The sequence below is a fragment of the Leopardus geoffroyi genome, chromosome D4 (assembly GCF_018350155.1).
Source record: "Leopardus geoffroyi isolate Oge1 chromosome D4, O.geoffroyi_Oge1_pat1.0, whole genome shotgun sequence".
In the NCBI taxonomy this organism is placed as follows: Eukaryota; Metazoa; Chordata; class Mammalia; order Carnivora; family Felidae; genus Leopardus; species Leopardus geoffroyi.
This window is the reverse complement of record NC_059342.1, coordinates 72,214,332-72,233,293: the sequence shown is the minus strand read 5'-3', so window position 1 is coordinate 72,233,293 and position 18,962 is coordinate 72,214,332. Positions and strand designations below refer to the sequence as shown.

General features: G+C 36.0%; 1 protein-coding gene across 1 annotated transcript in view; it reads left to right on the top strand.

Annotated features, from left to right (window-relative positions):
* The first annotated feature begins 262 nt into the window (after positions 1-262).
* SHOC1 (shortage in chiasmata 1) overlaps positions 263-18,962 on the top strand; it is an 86,630-nt gene continuing 67,930 nt past the window's right edge. Inside the window, exons 1-5 of the mRNA XM_045468675.1 lie at positions 263-800; positions 3,703-3,783; positions 6,105-6,228; positions 10,579-10,666; positions 17,679-17,863. Coding sequence (XP_045324631.1) covers positions 732-800; positions 3,703-3,783; positions 6,105-6,228; positions 10,579-10,666; positions 17,679-17,863 — 547 coding nt within the window. The 5' untranslated portion in view covers positions 263-731. The remainder of the gene's footprint in view (positions 801-3,702; positions 3,784-6,104; positions 6,229-10,578; positions 10,667-17,678; positions 17,864-18,962) is intronic.

Below are 18,962 nucleotides of genomic sequence, written 5' to 3'. Positions count from 1 at the left end.
GCCAGTGCTGAGCCCAGGGCCAGAGGTCACATGTTCAGTAGGCCGGAATTTTCTCCGGCGAGGGCAGGTACGTGGCGATTTTAGCTGAGGTAGAATCCCTGAGAGGCTTAGGAGACAAGGGAGGGAAGGTGTTCTTGAGCTGAGGGGAAGAAAAGCGCAGGATGGGGCTAAAGTATGGCAGCTCCAAAATTTCTGGAAAACCTATTTTTGAGGTCCAGTTAATATGGCTCTGTGGAGACAAGACTCCAGAACCAGGGTCCACGTAACCTAATTAGGCGAGAATAGAGTGTGCGAAGGGCACAGAAAGGCCAGTGGGATTTCAACCCACTAATGAGAAGTTGTATAGGTGATATAGTATGAGAAACTACGTGAACCTCGCCTGCTCTGGGATTTTACATGGTTAAAGTGTGGTTTTAGGCAATGGATTGAGGAAGGGGAGATGGTTTTAGGCAATGGATTGAGGAAGGGGAGATGGTTTTAGGCAATGGATTGAGGAAGGGGAGAAATCTCCGTATGTCTTAGGCTGGTGGGAGGAGATGGGATGCCAGCCCTAAAATTCACATTCACTTGTCTGTGGTCTTAAATAATTTTGGGAATAATATTCCATTTTACATATGTACACTTTAACTATATACAATTTTTATTTCTCAATTACACTTCAGTAAAGCTGGGTGGAAAAAAGTTTGTGCCTTACTTCTCTGGTCTTGTGCATGAAAGCCTGACCTAATTATATGCATTTCTATTTTGGCCCAGATACCTGTCAGGAGGTAGCACAAGAGACAGAAAATTTTCATAAACAGGTAAGAAAAAATATTTCAGGAATTGCTGCAATTCAAAAGTTGATTTTTTTAATGTTTATTTATTTTTGAGATAGAGACAGAGCGTGAGCGGAGGAAGGTAGAGAGAGAGAGGGAGACACAGAATCCGAAGCAGGTTCCAGGCTCTGAGCTGTCAGCACAGAGCCTGACGCGGGACTTGAACTCACCAACTGTGAGATCATGACCTGAGCTGAAGTCGGACACCCAACCGACTGAGCCACCCAGGTGCCCCAAAAGTTGATTATTTTAAAAATACCTTCTCTTTAACCATGATTTTGCTTGTTTTCAGGCCAATTTATCTCTCTTCCTATTTTTCCACTATTATAAGATGGGTTCAAATACCTGTAATGCAATGAAATAAAGTTGACAGGTGAAAGAAATTTTATGAATATATATGGTGTATAGTATCTTATTTAAGTTCTATATGTTCAGCATGAATTTAAACGATTAACTTCAATACAACAATAATTATTATTTAAGGTAGCTGTTGAGAATGATGAATCTGAAGCTGATAGAGGTACTAGGCTTCACAAGAAAGGAAAATTTAAGATAAAAGCTGACAATAACTGAATGGATAAACTAAGTAGAGTTGGTTGTTTTACTTAAAAAAAATTTTTTTTTTTAATGTTTATTTATTTTTGAGACAGAGAGAGACAGAGCATGAACGGGGGAGGGTCGGAGAGAGGGAGACACAGAACCTGAAGCAGCTTCAGGCTCCGAGCTGTCAGCACAGAGCCTGATACGGGGCTCCAACTCACGGACTGTGAGATCATGACCTGAGCTGAAGTTGGATGTTTAACCAATTGAGCCACCTAGGCGCCCCTGTTTTAAACTTTTTGAAGTGACTTCTAGAATGAGGCACAGGGGCGCCTGTGCCCCTCTCTCTCTCAAAAATAAATAAACATTTAAAAAAATTTAGAATGAGGCACAATCAGATAATGTTTTATGAAAGCACAATATCAAGAAGCGGAAATTCTAAATTAATATTTGCCTCAAAGATCAAGGACAGACTGTGTGGGAAGGGTATGGAAGTACAATGACTGGAAATATTTCCAGAGAAGTAATCACCAGTAAAAAAAAAAAAAAAAAAAAAAAAAAAAAAAATGCTATGTTGGCATTGTTTAATTAAGAGTGAAAGAGGACTCCAGCACTATTCCCTACATTTGTTGATACCACAGAATCAAACAATATTAGAAATAACCCAAATAACTTACTGGGTTTGTTTTCATTGGAAAGCTTATTGTAATATACAAAATGGCTTCTGATTCATTAATCAAATAAAGTAATTGTATTCACTAACAAGTTTGCTCTTAGTTTTTATAGTACAGTAGTTGAGTAGTTAAGAATGTTCACTTGATGATGATTGAAAATAATAGATTCATAGTCAATTAATGTAGATGTACTCTTAAGGTCTTCTGGTGCAGTACCTTTAGTATAGATAAGGAAACAGGTAAACCTTAAACAAATTTAAAATAATAATGAAACTAAGGCAAAACCATTTTGATGAAAATGTTTATTTTACTCACTAAAAACTTACAAACAACCATATGAAGACTTCCTAGCTTACACCTGAATTCCCCAAAACATTTTAAGTGACTAATTAAAAGGCTGAAAACTATCTGATAAATTAGACTCTGTCCTAGAGTGACCCTTCCAGCCTATAACTGCTGTAGTTCACACATAAATGAGAATCATCTTGGACTCTTTCAGCATTCCAAATTTTACTTACTGTTTCATTAGATGAATTTGTTTATTTATCAATAATGACACATTGACCTAGGAATAATATGTCATAGTGGCTTTATTCCAAATGAGCTATTAGGATATTCTAACTTCAGCCTTTTTTTTTAATTTTTTTTTAAGTTTTTATTTTATCTTTTTAGTAATCTCTATTTCCAGCATGGGGCTTGAACTCATGACCCCAAGATCAAGAGTTGAATACTCTTCTGACTGAGCCAGCCAGGTGCCCCTGGGCTTCTTATTTTTTACTTTTATTTTTTTTTAAGTTTATTTATTTTGAGACAGAGAGAGAGAGAGAGAGAAAACGCACATGTGAGCAGGGAAGGGGCAAAGAGAGAGAGAGGGAGAGAGAAAATCCCAAGCAGGCTCTGTGCTGTGAGCGCAGTTGTCGATCTCATGAACTGTGAGATCATGACCTGATCTGAAATCAATGGTTGGACACTTAAAGCCATCCAGGTGCCCCATGGGCTTTTTATTTTTTAAGTAAGAGCAGAATTTCCCAAATTCTACTCCTCCACTTCAGCAAAATTTTGCCTGTGGTTATGCTATTTCAGCACCACTTAAGAAATATGATTCTCTTGAGAAAACAACTGTGCCAGTCTTGCGAATTCCTGACTCTTTTGCAACAAAATGATCACAGTATATATTTCAATCTACCAACCAGAAGTTGTGTGGATTAAACAATATATGAACATATATGAAAAATATATGAACAATTTTATATCAACATGTTATTTTCATATTAGATTTAGATCAGAGTAATAAATGTTATTTTTAGAGTTAACTTTTTTTTAAATATAATTCAGCATCTTTTTAAAAATGAATGAACCAGGGGCACCTGGGTGGTTCAGTAGTTAAGCATTCAACTTTGGCTCAGGTCATGATTTCACGGTTTATGGGTTTGAGCTCTGCATCAGGTTCTGTGCTGACGGCTCAGAGCCTGGAGCCTGCTTTGGATTCTGTGTCTCCCTCTCTCTCTCTGTCCCTCCCCTGCTTGTGCTCTGTCTCTCTGTCTCAAAAATAAATAAACATTAAAAATAAAATAAAATAAAATGAATGAACCAAAGTTTTGTGATTAACAATGCTTTTCTACTCCTTGCTTTGCTATTTTACCAACATTTAATATTAATTTTTTTATTTCCAGATACTGAAATTTGTACAACTTTCAGAGAAAGAAGATATGTTTTCAACATTCAAATATTGTGCAATAGACTATTTATATGAGGTAGAGTGTTATTGGATCACTGACTACTAAGAATTATGATATAAAAAATGCATTTATTACATGATTATGATAATTTTATAGTAGTCCTTAGATTAATCCTTATTCTAATTACTTTGAGATTTAAAATTTCTTCCCACTTTTAAAAAAAAAAATTTTTTTAATGTTTATTTATTTTTGAGAGAGACAGAGACAGAATGCAAGTGGGTTAGGGGCAAAGAGAGAGGGAGACACAGAAGCAGAAGCAGGCTCCAGGCTCTGAGCTGTCAGCACAGAGCCCGATGCGGGGCTCGAATTCACAATCCGTGAGATCATGACCTGAGAATGACCTGAGTCGGATGCTCAACCAACTGAGCCACCCAGGTGCCCTGCTTCCCACTTTTAATATACCTTTAAAATACCACTTTTGGAAAGAAATTATTGACAATGTAACTGAATTTGAAGCTGTCAGCAGAAGAAAATAGAAACTCTTGGCAAATTTGGGCTCCTTTTATGAACGTTCTTGAGTGATCTTTCTTGAAAAGAGTGGGGGGGAAAGCAGTCCTAGTTGTCTTTATGAGAAAATAACAGTAACAGCGTGTATTGACCACTTAACTGTGGGACAGATACTTTGCTCTTTTCTTGGATTATGTCATTTGACCATCATAACTAGTCAAAGAGCTAGATGCCAGGATTACATAGGTTTTAGAATTTTACAGGTTAAGAAATTGATGTCTAGAGAACTTAAATAGCTTATACAAAGCTGAGATTTAAGTCCAGCACATTGTTAAGAAACTGAATGGAATAGTCCTCATACAACAATTCATTGTTCTTATGATCTTAATTGACTAGCGATATTTTGATTTTCTTTATAATCTTGACCTCATTACCAGGAAAAAAAATTACTCCAATGTAATTAAAACTGTTAACATTTTATAGGAAAAAAGAGATATTTGGACATTTTCAAGTTTTATTTTTTTGATAACTGAGGGAGGTAAATGTGTTGTTATAACATATACATGGTAGGGAATCAGAAGTCATTGTTAAACGAATATATTTATAAATATATTGGCCACTTCAAAATTAGTCTGTATTCAAACATCCTCAGAATTTACCCTTGTTTATGGTATCTTGGTTTCTTCCTGGTGGATCGCACTCCATGGTATAGTACAAATATAATACTAATCAATTTCAAATCTTGAAAAAGTTGTAGGATTTTGTAAAGTTCATGAAAACAGTGTTGAGGCACCACTTAAATAACAGGTAAAGCTATTGTCAAATGAAGATCTTGCAATATTAGATTAGTTACAGATAAGAGGAAGACAATGGTTTGAATATTAAAGGAGTCAGAGATGCCTTGGGAATATTTTGCTTAAATATTTTTAAAAAATATCTTCTTTATGATCAAAGGTGAAGTAATGACTAATATCATACATGTCATATAATATAGCTTATGGGAAAATTCTGACAAAAAAGCAATTATGATTATAAGCTAATTATAAACAACATTTTGTTTAGATATAAAATTTAATTTTTATAACTTTATTTCATTTTTTTTTGGACAAAGTATAAATCAAGCTTTTTGTTTTTTTTACTATGAACCTTTGGTCTGCATTTTATTTAAATTACTTTAACTCATCTTTCCATTTAGTTTTGGGTGATCAAGACCTCTTATTTAATATGTATAACACCTTCAGCAAACTCTTGGGAAGTGATGCAAGAAACTATCATTTGTCCTAATTAAAAGAATAATTAATTCTGTGGGAGGTTGAGAGTCACTGAGGAAAAGCTTCATAGAGGAGATATTGCTTTAGATGGGCCTTGAAAGATAAATAGGATTTTGATAACCTGAGAATAGCAGGGCATTTTTCCAAGGCACACTGTAGACCACAGAGTTGAAGAAATACTTTTTGTTTATTGATATTTTTTTAAAGATAGAGACATATTTGCTGGTTGTCACAAGTTTAATAATTTGTAGACATAGAAAATAAAATTAAGACAGCTATATTGTACTGCTAAGTGAAAAAAAAGCACATTGCTATGTGGCATACTGTATAAATGATGTGGTCTCATTTTTGTCCAACACACACACACTCACACACAAATTTTAGCCTAACCTACTAAGAGAATTTTGTGGAAAATACGCCAAAGTATAACTGATATTGCTAGGGACCTTGACTGTCTCAGTTATGTGTTTCTGTGTTTTTTGATATTTTATAATGAGCAGGTATTGCTTTTAAATAAAAATAATATAAATTGAAAAGAATAGAGAATTTTAATATTCTGAACACTGATAGTTAAATCTGATAAACATATTAAAAGATTTTATAATCTTTCTTACATAGAATATAGTTAGAAAGAAGTTTTGCAGAGATGCTTTGTTGCTTCGAATCCCTTCATGTTTATATCAAGATGGAAATTATTATGCAGGAGTTATTGATAATAAGTATAGGAGGCCATGGATGAGAGGTATGTTTTATTTTTATTTCTCAAAAATCTATTTTAAAAATGATTTTAGAGTTTAGCACAGTAAATTATTAAGAAAGTACAGTGCTTTCCTTATAAAATAAAAATGCATTGCATTTATTCATATCAGAACTCCAAGAAGGTTACAGATTAACATTTTTATGACAATTTAAGTGACAAAGTAGGAAATTGGGAAGCTTATACTAGATATGAATAGAACAAATAAAAAATATGTAGGTGATGAAATCTTAAAATATTCTAGCCTTGTAAACACTTATTGTATTATATAATATGGTCTTGCTTAACTGTAGGAGGGCTACTTTAAAATGTAATGATACACTGAATATAAAACTATTTTTTTCTATTTTTTTAAATTTAATTTACATTCAAGTTAGTTAGCTTATAGTACAACAGTGATTTGGGGATAGATTCCTTAATGCCCCTTACCCATTTAGCCCATCCCCCCTCCCAGAACCCCTCCAGTAACCCTCTGTTTGTTCTCCATATATAAGAGTCTCTTATGTATAAAACTACTTTTAAATGTTTATGTACAAAATGTTATTTTTTGCTCTTATCACATCATGGATTTAAGAAAGAGGAAGCCTTCCATAGAGGAGTCAAGTCAGTTAACAACATTTATTCAGCATGTATTATGGACCAGGCACTGTTTTTGGGTGCTAAGGACAGTGCCTAATAAGACAAAAATAGTTCCTTCCCTTAGTGGGTTTTCAGACTGGTAAGAAGGATGCAGCAAATAAAACAATTAAATATATACACTAATGTCTGGTATTAATAAATGTGTAGAGAAGACACAATAGTGTAATGTGATATGAAATTTGGTAGGGAGCACTATTTCCTAGGTTAGTTAGGGAAGGGGGCAAACATTTGAGTGGAGTTCTGAATGATGAGAGGGCAACAACCATAAAAAGATATGGGAGAGAAGGCTTTCAAGCAAATGCAAAGTTCCTGACTCAGGAATAAACTTGATGTGTGTAATAACCAGAAAATTAGGCCATTGTGACAAGTTAATGAAAAGGGATATCTGAGAAGTAGGCAGCTTTTGAAAGATGTAAGATGTTGTAGGCTATAATATGGAGTTTATTTGTTTATATTATGGCTAATGTGGTAAATCATTTCCAGTTTTTAAAAAGGGAGTGACATAACCTGATTTATGCTTTAGAAAGATCATTCTGGTTGTTTGGAGTATGGAAAGGCAAGAATAGGGATGGTAGAATCAATCAGAAAGCTGTCATATTGGTTCAGAATCTAGACTGCTTAGTAAATCTACCCTCTATATAAAAGATGATAGTGTCTTGAACTAGGCTTATAGTAATGGAGGTGTGAGAAGTGTTTGAATTGAGACTATTTTAGAGGTCTAACCAACAGTGAGAGGATTAAAGAAAAAATAGAACAATAAAGAGTTTCCTCTAGGTTTTTGACCTGAGCAAGTGGGTGGATGGTAGTGCTGTTTCCTAAGATAAGGAAAAGCTCGTGGGGAAGCCAAAATGTGGCTGGAGTTAGTAGCTCTGCTTTGGCTGAGTCAAAATGCCTATTTAGGCATCTCAATGAAGGCATCAAGAAGGCAATTGGTTATATTAATCTTGAGCACAGCTAGAGTTTCAGGTTGGAGTAACCATAAATCATATATAGATTATACATAAATTTATGGAACTGGATGAAGTCACTGAAAGCATGAGTATATATAGAGCAGAGAGCCTAGGACAGAGCCTCAGAACATTCCAACAGTTAAAAGGCAAAACTAGATTAGATGACAAGTGAGATAGAAAAACCAGATATTGTGGAATTCTAAAAAAAAAAAAAAAAATGTTTCAAGCAAGATTTAGTGGTCAAAAGTACTGGTTCCTGTTAACGTATCAAGTAAGATGAAGATAGTGACCATTAGTTTGACTAAATGTAGGTCATCGATGACCTTGGTTAAGAGTAGTTTAACTGGAATATTTGGTATGGAGGCCTGATTGGAATATGCTGAGCAAGAATGAGAAGTGGGATGTGAGGTGGTAAATATAGGCAAATCTTTTGAAGAATTTTGCTATGAAGTAAAATAGAAAACTGAGGCACTAGCTGAAGGAGAAGTGCAATAAAAAGAGGGTTTTTTCTTCTTTTTTTTTTTTTTTAGATGTGTGATTAAAAAAAATATGTGTCATAAGGAAAGAGACTATAAAATGTTTGTTTGCCAGTGGAAATGATCTTGGTAAAAAGAGAGAAACTAATGATGTAGGAAAGAAAAAGGGTAGCTTAGTAAAGGGGGATAGTATCAAGAGCACAGTTGGAGGAGTTGGTATTATATTGAAGCCAGAATATTTCTTCCATTATGATAGATAGGAAGGCAGGGTTTGTAGGTACTTAGTTCAATGAGATGGTAGAATTGGTGATAGAAGATGAGGTAGTTCTTCTCTGTATCCGTTTTCTATGTGAAGTCATGGCCATAGACTGAGAATAGGTAGGGGATGAGTATCAAAATTTTGAGAAATGAAAGTGTTACATAATTGTCTTAAAGAATGAGAAAGCCAGTTTGATTAGGAAGGCATACTTTTATCATCTGTCAATGATGGATGCCTATTTGAAATTTATGGTCATGGGTGGCACAGTCAGTTAAGCCTCTGACTCTTGATCTCGGCTCAGATCATGATCTCACATTTTGTGGGTTTGAGCCCCACATCAGGCTCTGTGCTGATGGCTGGGAGCCTGCTTGGGATTTTGTCTATCCTTCTCTCTGCCCCTCCCTTGCTTGTGCGTGCTCCCAATCTCTCTCTCCCTCAAAATAAATAAATGAAAACTTTAAAAACTTAAAAAAAAAGAAATTTTGGTCATAATCTGAAATGAGTTCATTCAGCATGACTGGATGACTTTTTTTCCAATAATTTTTGGCTGTCCTAGTGTGTGTACACAAGGTGGAGAGTGGGGGTTTTCCCGAGTGAATACAAGGGAAAAAGAGGCAAGGGAATCAAGAGTCTTAAAGGGAGTAGTTATGGGACTGGCTATGGAGACTAAAGTGTGTAAGAAAGGAAGTGAGGACATGAGGGAGGATGAATATTGTAAAAATGGAATGAATCTCAATCAGATTGGAAATAAGAAGAAAAACAGTTTTCATTAAACTGCTTCTCTAAAAGTACAAAAGGAAAAAATTAGTTTATCATTTATTCCTATTTCTTTTCCTCTTTTTAAAATTATCAATAACATTAACAGCCAAAATTTAATGGATATTATTTATTGGATATTATTTATTTATTGGATATTATTGGTATGTCAGGAATTGTTCTGATAAATTTATATGTTTCATCCCATTTAATCTTCACAACAACACAATGAAAAGGCAATTATTATTATTCCTAATTTGTAGATAAGGACACTAAGATACAAAGCAGTTAAGAGATTTACCCAAGATCATACAGTTAATAAGTAGCAATACAAGTATTAAAATCTAGGCGGGATAATTCCAGAACCTGTACTCTATTTTTTTTCTTTTTAAGTTTATTTTTATTTATTTTGAGAGAGAGAGAGAGCTGGGGAGAGGCAGAGAGGGAGAGGGAGAGAGAGAATCCCAAGCAAGCTGGGCACTGTCAGCACAGAGCCCAGTGGTGAGGCTTGATCCCACAAACTTTGAGATCATGACCTGAGCTGAAATCAAGAGTCAGATGCTTAACCAACTGAGCCACCCAGGTGCCTCCAGAACCTGTACTGTTTACCACTACACTTTCATATATTTTTTTTAATGACATGCAAACTCAGACATTAAGTAATTTGTCTAAAATAATAACTAGTAAGAAGTAACATTGGTGGTAGAATGCAGCTCCTTTGACTCTTAACTTCACTCAGTCGCTTCCTCTGACATTAGTATATGACATGATCCTTCTTTTAGGAAACCAAGGGTCGAATTTGAGAGACAAGCTATAGACACCTAAATTTTAAAATATGGCTGTTGTGATTATGTACCAGAGTGAGTGCTACTGACAATATTATGGCCCTTCGAGGGGAATATATCAGAGTGAGCTGAAATGGTTAATAATAAAAGCTTTATGAGGAATAATACAAGTTGTTGAACAGGAATATCTAGGATGGTAAGGCTGTGTGAGCAAAAGAGAGATTGTAAAGATGAGGATGGTATGTGCAGGTGGTATTGTTCTGACTATAGTTGAGGGTTTTTTTTGGGGGGGTGAGTTGTAATAATGAGACTGATTATTTAAATATCTGGAATCTGGTATAATTTTGGGAAAAATTACATTTGTGAACAAAGAAAGATAACACCATGATATAAAAGATTCATATTTAGCTTCCTTGTATTAAGTGTAAAAGAAAATTCTAGAAGCTAATATTTACCATTGTGCTTTCTAGCGTCAGCTGTTTCAGTGCCGGGAGTGACAGATCTCTCAGTCTTGGATCAATGGAAAGCAAGTCTCTTTGTGGAGGATTTTCTTGAGAAGTATGTGTCCTTAACCTCAATCTCCCTTTACATCTAGGAGAGAAACATTAAATTCTCCAGACACCTGAAGAGAGAAGATCCTTTCCTTTGTACCCTAACAGATTTTATTCTTTTATCTGAAGAAAAAGCCCTAATCTGAACCACAAAGGGGGATTTATACCCTCTTTGAAAAATTTTTTTTTGTTTATTTATTTTGAGAGGGAGAGAGAGAGAGAAAGAGGGATCCCAAGCAGGCTCCTCACTGTGACAGCACGGAGCCCAATATGGGGCTTGAACTCACGAACCATGAGATCATGACTTGAGCCAAAATCAAGAGTCAGTTTCTTAACTGACTGAGCCACCCCTCCACCCTGACTTATACCTTCTTTTTATCTTCTCATTTATCACATATTAACTGTTCTCTATGCATTTGTGTTGCAAAAGACACATGAAAATAAAGCAAATATGTTATTATGCTTTTAATTAGTAAGTAAACTTCTTATAGAAAGTGTCTATAGAACACCTTATATTAAAACCAGTTTTTTGGGGGCACCTGGGTGGCTTAGTTGGTTAAGTGACTGACTCTTGATTTTGGCTCAGGTCATGATCTCACAGTTCATGAGATTGAGCCCTGTGTTGGGCTCTGTGCTGACAGCTTGGAGCCTGCTTGGGATTCTCTCACTCCCTTTCTCTCTGCCCCAACCCTACTCATCCTCTCTCTCTCTCTCTCTCAAAATAAATAAATAAACTTTAAAAAATAATAAAATAAAATAAGTCTTTTATCCTATAGTATAAATGCAGATTTAAGGCTATTTTCTAACATACTTTGTCAAAACATTACTTATTATTCAGTCATTCATCAAATATTTATTATATTATATCATCCTATGTGATGTAAGTCTCTGCTCTCAAAGAACACAAGAAATTAGGGAGTAGAGATTTATAAACAAATAATTACAATACAATATGGGAAGTATAATGACAGAGGTAGGAACACAGAACATAATATACGGAAGAATATCTAACCCAGTCTACATTATTAATATAGACATAAATTAGAGATTCCAGTGCAAAGGTAAACAGTTTGTTGCTTTACTTTGTACAAAGAGTGCTGATCAGGGGCGCCTGGGTGGCTCAGTTGGTTAAACATTTTTGTTGTTGTTGTTAAGTTAGCAAATATACAGTGTAGTCTTAGCTTCAGGAGCAGATTCCTGTGATTCATCACTTACATACAACACCCAGTGCTCATCCCAGCATCTGACTCTTGATTTTGGCTCAGGTCACGATCTAATGATTCATGAAATGGAACTCCACATCAGGCTCATTGCTGACAGCGCAAAGCCTGCCTGGGATTCTCTTCCTCTGTCTCTGTCCCTCCCCTGCTCATGTACGTGCATGCATGTGTTTTTTCTCTCTCTCTTTCTCAAAATAAACAAATAAACTTAAAAAAAAAGAGTGCTGACCTAGGAATGATATAGTTATTATTCACGTTTTCAGGTTTTTAATAATTTAAGTTGTCCTTAGTTGTGCTGGAAAGAAACAAATTACCTATTTAAATGTGGCCAGACTCAAAATCCTGAGAAGACCATTTTTTTTTTTTTTAGAGAGAGAGAGAGAGAGAGAGAGAGAATGAGCTGGGGAAAGGGGCAGAGAGAGAGACAGAGAGAATCCCAAGCAGGCTCCATGCCTAGCATAGAGCCAAACATGGGGTTTGATCCCACAACTCTGGAATCATGACCTGAGCTGAAATCAAGAGTTGGATGTTCAACTGACAGAGCCACCAGGTGCCCCCCAAATACCATTTCTATCATCTAGGAATTTAAAAGTCAGATTAGGAAGATAATATATAAACATTATTTATAATTAAAAATTATAAATTAATTATAACAAAAGTTAACCATGTAAGGATTAAATGATAATATAAGATGACTATCATGAAGGCCTAAGGCCAACACAAGGTATGTATTGCATGACTAAACTGAGCTGTGAGGAAGCAGGAAGATGTAGTTAAAAGAGCTCTGCTCCATGAAATCCAAAAGATGTGGATTTCAAGTCTTGATTTGAAAAGTCAAAGTCAAGTACTACCTACTTTGACAAGTTCTTGTCTCTCTGTGACCCTCATTCTCTTTGTCATTATAATGATGCTGGAGCAGTGCTTCTCAAACTTTAATGTGCATATGAATCACCTGAGGATCTTATTAAAAATGGAGATCCTGATTCAATTGGTCTGTGTTGGGGCCTGAGATTCTGCACTTCTAATGTGCTCCAAGGTGTGCTGATGCTACTGGCCCAAGAACCTACTTTAAGTAACAAGAAACAAGATGATCTCTAAGATCTCTTCACCCTATGAGTTAGATTGGTAGGGCTGTGCATTTATAAGCAGGAGAGATCAGCTTCACAAAGAAGTAGGAACTGAGCTTGAGCTGGACATTGAAGGAGAAAATAACTAGAGAGAAAGTATTTTAGCCAAAGGAAACAGCATATCTGAAAGCATATCAAGAATATACAGTAAGTTCCAATAAAGGCAGTGATCTGGCTACTTTGATTCAAACAAGATTCATGTATGAGAGAAATGGGAGGCCCTGAAAGAATGGACACCCCACCATATCTGACCTTACATTCATTTTGCAGCACCAAGATAGAGTCCATGACAAAGAAGGTGGACCTGTGGCACCACCTAGAATCACATTTACATTTCTTGGCTTCTCTGTAGCTAAACATAGCCATGTGACTAAGTTCTTCCCAATGGGATATTAAGCAAAAGAGGCTTATTCAAGCTCTGGGGAATGTCCTTGAAAGGAAGCAGCCATGTTTTTGTCCTTCACTTTTCTCCTTCCCAATGCTGGAGTAGAGATGTAATGACTGTCTACAGCAACCAGCTTGGATTATACTGACAAGAACTAAACGTAGGAGTCAATGAGTGGAACAAAAGGATACTGCATCCCCTCTACCACCACACCACTCTCCCAGCATTTCCATGTGGTCGCTAATCCAGAAGCTCTTTGAACGCCATCTTTTTGGTTTCTTATGAAGGCTTCATTACACACACATGTTTGATTAAATCGTAGATCATTGGCAATTGATTCAACCTCCAACCCTTGTCTCCTCCCTGGAGAGCAGAGGGATGGGTCTGAAATTCTAGCCCTCTGATCACATGATTGGTTCTCTGGGCAACAGGCAGTTTTCCAAAAGTCACCTCATTAACATAACCAAATATACCTTTATCACTTTCAATACTTAGGAAATTCCAAAGGCCTTAGGAGTTCCTTGCCATAAATAGAGATGAAGACAAAATATACATTTCTTATTATAAAACACAATATGGGGCACCTGGATGGCTCAGTCGGTTAGGCGTCTGACTTCGGCTCAGGTCATGATCTCATGGCTCGTGGGTTCGAGCCCCACATCAGGCTGTGTGCTGACAGCTCAGAGCCTGGAGCCTGCTTTGGATTCTGTGTCTCCCTCTCTCTCTGCCCCTCCTCCACTTGTGCTCTGTCTCTCTCTGTCTCTCAAAAATGAATAAATGTAAAAAAATTTTTTTTTAAAATAAAACACAATATGACACATACAATATGGGATCTTTTGTGCTGGCTTCTTTCACATAGCAAAATGTTTTCAAGGTTCATCTGTGTTGTAGCATGTATTGACACTTCGTTTTTTGGGGGGCCAAATAATATTCCATTGTGTGGACATAGCACATTTTATTTATCCATTTTTAGTTGATAGACATTTAGGTTGTTTTCAGTTTTGGGCAAGTATGAGTAATGCTGCTATCAAGATCTGTGGATGAGTTTTTGTGCATACATATCATTTAATTTCTCTAATAGTGGAATTGCTAGATCACATGGTAACTCAGTGTTTAACTGTTTGAAGAATTGCCAAATTTTTCAAGCAACTGTACCATTTTGCATGTCTACCCACAGTGTATGAAGGTCACAATTTGTTTACATCCTTGCCAACACTTATTGTTTGCTGTCTTTCTGATTATAGCCATCCTAATGGGTGGCTCATTGTATGTCATTGTACTTTGATTTGCATTTCCCTCATGGCTAATGATGTTTAGCATCTTTTTATGTAATTATTGGCCTTTATCTTCTTTGAGAAAATGTTTATTCAAGTTCTTTGCACATTTTTTAGTCGGTTTATATGTCTTTTTATAATTGAATTTTAAGGGTTTGTTATATATTCTAGATACAAGTCTCTTATCAGATACATGATTTATAAATATTTTCTTCTGTGGATTGTCTTTTTGCTTTCTTGATGGTATCCTTTGGAGCGCATTTTTTTTTTATTTTGATGAAGTCCAATTTATCCATTTTTTCTTTTGTCACTTGGACTTTTGGCATCATATCTGAGAAGGCTTTGCTTAATCCAAATCATGAGGATTTACTCCTCTTTTCTTCTAGGACTTTGCCTGGAATTTTTTTTTTTTAAGACACAAATCAGATCATGTTATAACTTACTGACCAGATGCCATTGCATGTAGAGTAAAATCCAAAGTTCTTGCCAGATGTTATAATGTCCAACCTGATCTTGTCCCTGCCTATGTATCTAACCTTATTCTGTTCCAGTCACCCTGTTCTTTCTGCTTTTCTTAGAATATGCCAACCTTGTTCCCCAGAGTACCCTACGATTATTCAGGTAGCTGTGGAATTATCAGCTCCTCAGCTGGCCGTTCACTAACTACCCTCTCTAAAATATACCTCTTACCAACCCTCTGGCTGTTACTTGAAGTCCTAATATTTTATTCATAACAGTTTTTCCCCACCTGACATTATGTTATTTGTTTGTTTGTTTGTTTGTTTGTTTGTTTATCATCCTACTAATAGGTAAACTTCATGAGGGTAAGAACACTGTTTTGTTTTACCACTCCATTCTCAGTGCCTAAAATGGTGTTAGTGCATTATAGACGCTCAGTAAATATTTCTTTTAGATTAAGGAATTAGTGAATTGGAGTGGATGAACTTACGCATGATATGGAAAGACATGCAAACACCATCTAGACTGGAAGCCTGGGAAATACCAGTATCTACAGGTTACACAGAGGAGGAGACACCAGTGAGCAAAGAATAGATAATATTGGACAAGGAGGTAGGAGGAGATCCAGGAAATACTTTTCTTCATAGAACATTTATATCTAGGGAAAGAGATTTCTCTGGGTTTTCTCAAAACGGTGCTATTACGAAGTGCTCACCCTATCAGTAATATTTAAAACCAAAAGGATAACTGTGATATAAGTGCTAAACTTAAAAGTGTATAAAGATTCACATAGGAATCAATGGTCTTATGAGTAATATGGACCTGGGTGAGTTGAAAATTTTTTTCTTGTACCTTGCATTATCTTAAAGAGTAAAGGAGAAACTGTAGAGAATTTTCTATATGTGATTTGAAGATATGGCATATTCATTTTTCTCCAGTTACATTGGGGAGTTATATTGATTTTGGTTCTCTCAGTCTGTGTAGGGAATCAGTGAGGCTAAAATAGTTTAGGATATCAGGGAGAAAAAGGTATATTAGAATATATAGCTAAAAGGTGTATTAGACTGTGTAGCCAATAATATATTTGTTAGAAAATTCATTAAAAAGATCTCTTATAAGGGGGCACCTGGGTGGCTCAGTTGGTTAAGTGTCCAGCTTCAGCTCAGGTCATGATCTCACAGCTTGTGAGTTCAAGCCCTGCATCAGGCTTGCTGCTGTCAGCGCAGATCCTGCTTTGGATCCTCTGTCTGCCCCCCCTCCTTCCTCCCCCAATCATGCTTTCTCTCTCTCTCTCTCTTTCTTTCTCTCTCAAAACTAAATAAACATTATTTAAAAAATCTCTCATAAGTCCAAATATCCCAGTGTTACAGACAGTGACAGATATACCTGGATGAATCAGCAAACAGGCAAAGTATGGGCAAAGTCAAGGGAGACAAAAAATGTGCCCAGATTAAGCAACTGCAGGAAGTTGTTAACACTCTAAGCTTGAAGCAGCAAAAGGACTGAGCAGTAATCAACCCAGTAAGAACTACAGCTAGTTATAGGAGAGGGGCTGTCTGACGAGAGATGTAACCGTTGGTAGAAGAATGCAGCCACTTTGAAACTGGCCCAGAAGAGAAGGGTTTGGGAAGAAGAATATCCAGACCTCTCTTCCCACCTTTGATCTCCTGCCAATGCTTCCTATTGGCTGACCCCAACCAGAAGCCAGAGGGCAAGAGAGTTTAGTTTGGTCATGGAGATCAGCTTCCTAGTTTGAAGAACAGAATATAAAATGTTGGATAGTGATATGGAAAAGCAGACATTGAATACCCAACACAATGGCAATTTGGCAGTGCATGGCAAATCTGCATACCTTTAACCTCATCATTTCCGTTTTTAGGAAACATTTTGAGAAAACAATTAGGCAAGTGCATAAAGATATTCCTTGCATTATAATAGCAAATGATTACAACAAATTTAAATTGCCAATAATAGGGAACTGTTTGAGTCAATTATGGTTTACCAATACAATAGGATCCTGTTCATGAGTTCAAAAATAAAGTGAGTGTACATTGATTGATATGTAAATGTACTCATATTTTATTGTTTACCAGAAAAGGCAGGTTTCATATGTGCATGAATCCACTTTTGTTTAAAAATATTCAGGGGCGCCCGGGTGGCGCAGTCGGTTAAGCGTCCGACTTCAGCCAGGTCACGATCTCGCGGTCCGGGAGTTCGAGCCCCGCGTCAGGCTCTGGGCTGATGGCTCAGAGCCTGGAGCCTGTTTCCGATTCTGTGTCTCCCTCTCTCTCTGTCCCTCCCCCGTTCATGCTCTGTCTCTCTCTGTCCCAAAAATAAATAAACGTTGAAAAAAAAAATTCAATAAAAAAAAAAATATTCAAAAGTAATTTAAAAAGTACACAATTTTTTAAATCTCTTGAGTATTGGGGCTATGGGTAATTTTTCTCTGTGTCTGTTGGAATTTTGTAATTTTACAATGAACATATACTATTTGTTAAATAAAGATGCTTTAAAATAAGACATACATAAAATCAGTAATTTTATAATGTCATAGAAAAACAATCACAGGAATGGTGACCCAGATTAACTGTGAATTTGAGGAAGTTGTTCCAAGTTCAAACCCAAACTCCCAAAGTGAAGTAGAGGAAACCAGTTTATACACCCATGAGGACTACACTGAAGTCTTTACACTTGTCAGCGGTTTAGAAAAATATCCAGCACTTCAAGCACAGAATGAAGGTAAAACATTTGTTATTTCTATCATTATAAAACATATCTTAGTAACATACAGTTGTTCATTTTGTGAATTTTTTTAATTGGATTTTTAATTTTTCTATTTTATTAAAGGTATCCACCTGCAAAATTATAATTCCAAGCTTTGCCACATTATGGAAATACTTCTATTTCTTTTTTTTTTTTTTTAATTTTTTTTTAATTTTTTTTTCAATGTTTATTTATTTTTGGGACAGAGAGAGACAGAGCATGAACGGGGGAGGGGCAGAGAGAGAGGGAGACACAGAATCGGAAACAGGCTCCAGGCTCTGAGCCATCAGCCCAGAGCCCGACGCGGGGCTCGAACTCACGGACCGCGAGATCGTGACCTGGCTGAAGTCGGACGCTTAACCGACTGCGCCACCCAGGCGCCCCTGGAAATACTTCTATTTCATCTTCATCCCCTTTTTGTGAATTTGGTTGTTTTTGGAGTTTATGTGTGCTGGGCCTCAAAATAGCATCAGGGACTTGATCATAGTGTGTTCACATCATATTACTACAATGATATTAGCATCTGTACAAGGATCTGATGACACAGCAACCTGGTATAACTTTAAAGTAATAGATTATTAAATGATGGCTGTATTTTATTTTCCAAAATATACTAAAGATTTTCTGTCTCATCTAATTTATGTGAAACTATAATTCAAAGTAGAGATGGAATAGTTGCAGTATTAGATCAGGAAATTCACCTAGTTTTTACAAACTTACCATAAATAATAATTAAAGTACATTTTATCCAAATTATATTCCAAATTTTCATCTTCCTAAAGGGTGTTGAATTCTTCCAACTTGCTGAGAACTACTTTTCTTGTATGTGGAACAGCCTATTCCCTTTTAAAATAAAAAGACTTAAAGTTTAAGGTATGCTATAGCTTGAGCTACAATAACCTAAAAGATAAATAATATATAATAATTTGGTCCTTTTACTACTGTTTTTATGCAAATACATAAATTGTGTATAAGATTTTTAATGTTGGCAAACAGGTGTGTGATGATATAGAGTTAAATCCCTCTTATAGTTTGAGATGAAAGAGAGTAAGAAATTTCATTAAAGACTAAATTT